General features: G+C 44.0%; 1 protein-coding gene across 1 annotated transcript; it reads left to right on the top strand.

The window, feature by feature from the left end:
* Positions 1–828: 828 nt before the first annotated feature.
* Positions 829–5,185, top strand: LOC141613961 (uncharacterized). The gene is made up of 2 exons (XM_074432704.1): positions 829–4,283; positions 4,810–5,185. Exons 1-2 carry the CDS (start codon positions 829–831, stop codon positions 5,183–5,185), a joined length of 3,831 nt encoding a protein of 1,276 aa, XP_074288805.1.
* The last annotated feature ends 1,786 nt before the right edge of the window (positions 5,186–6,971 follow it).

Genomic DNA, 6,971 nt, shown 5'->3' with positions numbered 1-6,971 from the left:
CAAAGGGAGGAAGGGCCGAATGTGGCGGCACCAAGGGAGAGGAATCCTAGCTTATATTTTTGCATTTTTCAACATAGTTTGAATAAAATTTGTCAAAGGGTCTAGGTTGTAAGTTCCATGCATCTAATCATCCTAGAACTTACAACTAGCATTTAAAGCTTTGCTTGGAGGCCAAGGACTTTTTCCTATAAAAGGACCTAGCCTCCCTCATTTGTAATCATCAAAAAGTTGAAGTATAAACATTTTAGAGAGAGAAACTTGGTGGTTTCAATCTTTTCCAAAGAGTCGAGGTTTTCGAATCTTGCCTTAAACTAAGGACGTGCTCCGCAGTTTGAGATTGAGTTGCTTGACGCGTTTCGAGTAATTCCCCCATTGTTATCACTATAGGTCTAGTGATACCAAATATCCCATTGTTTTCGATCTCTTCTCAAGGAATCGAAACAAATATCCTTTATCTTTTACACAACAAAAACCCAAAAACAAAACAATTAAGTCTTCCGCTACGTATACGCACCAAATGGTATCAGAGCTTCGGCTCTTGATCACCCCAAAAAAATCAAGACGGTCCTAAGGAGGTCCCAATCCATTGATAGTTGAATATCCAACGCGCTTGGTGTTCAAAGATTAAACTCGGCAAGGAAGTTGAGGGTTAATCGATTGGATCTTGAAGGCACGAATTGAAAAAAAAAAAAAAGAGAGAAAAAAAAAAAAAAAAAAAAACGAGAATCACTGTTCACGGTACTGTTCACGGTACTGTTCACTGACAAAAAAAAAAAAAAAACAAACTTCCTTTTTTTTTTCGAAAACACAAAACCCCAATCACCAAATATGAACTTCGACGATCCAAACTTTCTCAGGGATCTTCAAAGAGCCTTAAAGAAATTGCAAGAACACGATCCCAAATGGCAGCCAAGACGTGAACGAGTCATTGACGAGTTCAAAATGAGTGAACTACCCGAGTTCACGGGAAGCACGGATCCCGAGTCTTACCTTGAATGGGAAAGACAAATAGATCGGATGTTTGATTTTAAGGGACTTGATGATGAACAGAGTCACAAGTACGCCATTTTGAAATTAAGAAATGGGGCTTCATTATGGTATGAAAGCCTTAAGACCAGAAGAGTTCGAGCCGGAAAACCAAAGATAACGTCGTGGCACGTGCTTAAACTAAAGTTACGGAAAAGATATGTCCCCGCAACGCATAGGCTCACGACCTATCGTAAGATCACCGATCTTGCCCAAGGAAGGCTGAGTGTCCTAGAATACATCAACGAATTTGAGAATCTGGCCTTAATGGGAGACTTGGTGGAAGATGAGGACATAAGGATGGCACGATTCCTACGAGGTCTAAACCGCAACATCGCCCATGTTGTCGAGTTACAGAATTACTCAGATTTCGATACCTTGTGTAGTATGTGTCTCAAGGTGGAGGCACAAGGAAAGACGAAGGTGACAACCACCTATGGCGAGAATAGCCGGACTTGGAAAAATGAGAACAACTCAAGGACAAGCACAACGGGGAACACCACCGATCCCAAGATGACTTCTACCCCCAGTGCTGTTAGCAAACCATCCGCCTCAAAGGAGAATAACTCCACGCAGATTCGGTGTTTTAAATGTCAAGGGTTTGGGCATTTCAAAAATGCGTGCCCGAGCCAGCGAACCATCACACTAAGAGAGGCCGTGAAATGTCGTGATGAATTGTTCGAAGAAGAGGAAAGAACTAATGGTATTTTTAATTTAGAAGGAGATGAGGAAGAGGCACCCGCCGGGAACGCCGAAGATTACGTCGCTCCTAGCTATGATTGCAATTTGGTTCTCCGAGCCCTGCAAGCTCAAACATCGCCCATTGAAACGGAACAACGAAGTCAAATTTTCCACACCAAATGCCGAGTGAAGGACAAATGGTGTAGCCTAATCATTGATGGAGGCAGTTGCACCAACGTCGCCTCAAAGGAGATGGTGGAGAAATTGAAACTACCCACGACACCTCACCCAAAGCCTTACGCCCTGCATTGGCTGGATGACGAGAATAAAGTGAAAATCACTAAGCAAGTAAAGGTGACACTAACCATGGGATCTTACAACGACGACATCCTCTGCGATGTTGTGCCAATGGATGCATGTCATGTCCTATTAGGACGACCTTGGCAATATGACCGGGATGTGGTGCATCGCGGTCGAAGCAACGAGTACGAGTTGGTAAGTAAGGGAAAAAGAATTGTCTTAAAACCAATGGCGCCAGGTGAAGTACGTTCTATGAGTGCCAAGCGTGGGACGACCACTAGCCTGACCATGTTTGCTAGTGAGAAAGAAGTGGACGAGGCTATCGTCAATGGCAACCAGGTTTACCTAATGGTGGTCAATGAAACGCCTAGCAATGAAAGCAAGGATGGACGATTAATCTCGCTCTTGGATGAGTTCAAAGATGTTTTCCCGAGGAACGCCTTTGGGTTACCACCTATTCGTGGGATCGAACACCAAATCGACCTCCTGCCCGGAGCTCCTTTACCAAACAAAGCCGCCTATCGGTGCAATCCGATGGAGACCAAGGAGTTACAGCGACAAATCGAAGAGTTAATGGAACGAGGCTATGTACGTGAGAGCATGAGTCCATGTGCCGTTCCTACACTACTTGTCCCAAAGAAGGATGGGACGTGGCGAATGTGCATCGATAGCCGAGCCGTAAACAACATCACTATCAAGTATCGGTTTCCAATTCCGAGGCTAGATGATATGCTCGACGAGTTACATGGAGCCGAGATCTTCTCTAAAGTTGATTTGAGGAGTGGATATCACCAAATTCGGATGAGAGAAGGGGACGAGTGGAAAACCGCGTTTAAAACTAAGCATGGCTTATACGAGTGGACGGTTATGCCATTCGGCTTGACGAACGCTCCAAGCACCTTTATGCGACTCATGAACGAAATACTCAAGCCTTTCCTAGGCAGATTTGTAGTCGTTTACTTGGACGACATCTTGATCTACAGTCGGAGCAAGGATGATCACTTCCAACATCTTCGAAAGGTGTTCAACACACTTCGGGAGCAAGAACTCTATGGTAAGAAAGAGAAGTGCTCGTTCTTAGTCGAGAGCGTTATATTTCTTGGATACAAGGTTTCTAAAGAAGGAGTTTCCGTCGATCAATCCAAGATTGAGGCGATCAAATCATGGCCTATTCCGAAAACTGTCACAGAAGTCCGATCCTTTCACGGACTTGCTTCATTCTATCGAAGGTTCATTCGGGATTTCAGCACCATCGCTAGCCCCATCACGGAATGTACAAAGAAAGGAACTTTCGTATGGACCCCGGCTGCTCAACGGGCATTCGAGACGATCATCCAAAAACTTTGTGAGGCACCATTGTTGGCACTACCAGATTTCACCCGCCCGTTCGAAGTCGAATGTGACGCAAGCGGTGTTGGAATTGGAGCCGTGTTAGTGCAAGGAAAGCGACCCATCGCTTACTTCTCTGAGAAACTGAATGGGGCCAGGCTCAATTACTCGACTTACGACAAGGAATTCTATGCGATCGTAAGGGCCCTACAACATTGGAGTCACTATCTCCGACCAAGCCATTTTATCCTGCACTCGGACCACGAATCCTTGAAACATATCAATGGGCAACAAAAGTTGAACTCAAGGCATGCCAAGTGGGTGGAATTTTTGCAATCTTTCCATTTCTCATCCAAATACAAGACTGGCAAAAGTAACGTGGTGGCCGATGCTCTCTCGCGATACTCATTATTAACGGTGCTCGATATTCGATTCATCGGGATTCAAGCACTAAAGGAATCCTACGAGAACGATCCCGACTTTGGGGAAATCTTCAAGACTTGCGAAAACGGGGCTCAGGAAGAATTCCTTACACAAGACGGTTTTCTTTTCAAAGGAAACAGACTTTGTGTCCCGAAACTCCCGATCCGAGAACTCCTTATTCGAGAAGCCCACGGAGGTGGACTTGGGGGACATTTTGGAGTAAACAAAACTGTGGATATCCTCAAGGAACATTTTTATTGGCCACAATTGCAAGGAGACGTGCAAGCGATAGTGCGAAAATGCATCACATGTCACATGGCCAAAAGCAAATTCCAACCCGGGGAGTATGTACCATTGCCTATCCCGTGTCGACCTTGGGAAGATATATCCATGGATTTCATCGTGGCATTACCGCGAACACAGAGAGGCAAAGATGCGATCATGGTAGTGGTCGATCGATTCTCAAAGATGGCCCATTTTATCGCCTGTCACAAAACTGATGACGCCAGCAATGTGGCGGACTTGTATTTTCGGGAAGTCTTACGACTCCACGGGATCCCAAGAACAATCGTTTCCGATCGAGATTCCAAATTCCTAAGCTACTTCTGGAAAACGTTATGGAAAAGGGTGGGAACCAAGCTTTTGTTCAAGACTTCTCATCACCCCCCCAGACGGACGGACAAACGGAGGTCACGAATCGCACTCGGGAACAATGTTTGCGAAGTCCGGTGAGTAAAACTCGAAAAGATTGGGATTTGAAACTCGCGCACGCTGAGTTCGCTTATAACCGCTCCCCAACCTACGCGACAAAGCACTCCCCATTTGAGGTCGTATATGGTATAAACCCGTATTTACCACTAGACCTCATTCCCTTACCCAAGGATGAAATCATACACAAGGATGCGGAAACCAAATTAAAATCAATGATCAAACTACATGATCAAGTCAGGGCAAGAATTGAGAAAATTAATGAAATGTACAAGCGCAAGGCAAATAAAAACCGCCACCAAGATCCTTCAAATAAGGAGACCTCGTGTGGTTGCACTTAAGGAAGGAGCGTTTTCCGAACAAACGCAAAAACAAACTCATGCCGCGAGCAGAAGGTCCCTACAAGGTAATATCAAAGGTAGGCGACAATGCATACAAGATCGAGTTGCCCGGAGAGTATGGGGTACACGCCACTTTCAACGTCGGGGATCTATCTCCTTACATTGACGATAATGGAATCAAGGAATTGAGGGCAATTCCTTTTCAAGAAGGAGGAGATGACGCGGATATGGACCCCATGGACGAAGTCGTGCTCGACATAGAGCACCAATCAAAACCAGGCCCAATGAACACATTTTTTATGCATGAAAATTGGATGGGTTTACGTAAAAGAGAGGTATTATGCGCGGTTGAAGCTCGAGGACCGCACACCCCTTGATGCCGTGTGGGAACAAAAGAAAATCAAATGGGAACAAAGGGAGGAAGGGCCGAATGTGGCGGCACCAAGGGAGAGGAATCCTAGCTTATATTTTTGCATTTTTCAACATAGTTTGAATAAAATTTGTCAAAGGGTCTAGGTTGTAAGTTCCATGCATCTAATCATCCTAGAACTTACAACTAGCATTTAAAGCTTTGCTTGGAGGCCAAGGACTTTTTCCTATAAAAGGACCTAGCCTCCCTCATTTGTAATCATCAAAAAGTTGAAGTATAAACATTTTAGAGAGAGAAACTTGGTGGTTTCAATCTTTTCCAAAGAGTCGAGGTTTTCGAATCTTGCCTTAAACTAAGGACGTGCTCCGCAGTTTGAGATTGAGTTGCTTGACGCGTTTCGAGTAATTCCCCCATTGTTATCACTATAGGTCTAGTGATACCAAATATCCCATTGTTTTCGATCTCTTCTCAAGGAATCGAAACAAATATCCTTTATCTTTTACACAACAAAAACCCAAAAACAAAACAATTAAGTCTTCCGCTACGTATACGCACCAGTGGGAGCAAAGTTGTGTTCCTAATCTTGTATGTCGATGACATACTACTCATTGAAAATGATATTCCAATGTTGTCTTCTGTTAAGAAGTGGTTAGGTAACAACTTCCAAATGAAGGATTTAGGAGAGGCACAACGCATATTAGGTATCCGGATCCATAGAGATAGATCCAAGAGGATATTGGCAATAAGTCAAGAGTCTTATGTCGATAAGATTCTGCGACGGTTCAGCATGGACAAATCCAAAAGGAGTTTGGTACCTATGGTAACCGGGACGATATTGAACAAGACTCAATCTCCCTCCGAACCCCATGATGTTGAACGCATGAAGTTGATCCCTTATGCTTCCGCTGTTGGATCAATCATGTATGCCATGATATGCACACGTCCTGATGTCTCGTATGCCTTGAGCATGACGAGTAGATATCAAGGAAATCCAGGTGAGAGTCACTGGATTGCTGTCAAGAACATCCTTAAGTACTTGAGAAGAACTAAGGATTCTATCCTAGTGTTTGGAGGAGACACTGAGTTGCGTGTTAATGGATACACAGACTCAAGTTTTCAAACAGATAGAGATGACTTGAAATCACAAGCTGGTTTCGTTTTTATGCTCAATGGTGGTGCTGTAAGCTGGAGAAGCTTCAAGGAAGCTGTAACCGCGGATTCTACAACGGAGGCTGAGTACATCGCAGCATCAGAGGCTGCTAAGGAAGCTGTTTGGATCAGGCAATTCACGGAAGGTCTAAGAGTAGTACCTACCGCCAATGATCCCATCACTCTCTATTGTGATAATAGTGGGACGATCTTCCAAGCTAAGGAGCCAAAGTCTAGTAATAGATCTAGACATGTACTTAGAAAATATCATGTAATAAGAGATTTCATTGAAAGAAAGGAAATTGCGATTTGTAAGGTTGGGACGGATGACAACATAGCCGATCCGCTCACCAAGCCTTTATCGCAGGCTAAACATGATGGACATATGGCGTCCGTGGGACTTAAACGTGTACCAAGTCTATGTTAGATTTTGAAATGAAATAAAAGTGTTGTTTTTGTTCATGTTCATAATCACATTTGTCTTTTGTCTTAAATTTATACATTGTTAAATCCAAACGGGTTGTAATGACAATTGAACCCCGTTAAAGTGAACACGGATTAACATAGTATTTGCCCATAGTCACTTGTATGAGGTGACGTCTCGAAGTGACTAGAGTGTGATGTGATTGATGGCAAGTTCAAGT

This window comes from Silene latifolia, chromosome 11 (genome assembly GCF_048544455.1).
Source record: "Silene latifolia isolate original U9 population chromosome 11, ASM4854445v1, whole genome shotgun sequence".
NCBI classification, from domain to species: Eukaryota; Viridiplantae; Streptophyta; class Magnoliopsida; order Caryophyllales; family Caryophyllaceae; genus Silene; species Silene latifolia.
Note: the sequence above shows the minus strand (reverse complement) of the source record. Positions and strands in the feature narration are given on the sequence as shown.

Coding starts and splice junctions, on each gene's coding strand:
- LOC141613961 (XM_074432704.1), top strand. CDS start 829: ATGAACTTCGACGATCCAAACTTTCTCAGGGATCTTCAAAGAGCCTTA. Junction 4,284..4,809: donor GCCAGCAATGTGGCGGACTT/GTATTTTCGGGA, acceptor GTTGCACTTAAG/GAAGGAGCGTTTTCCGAACA.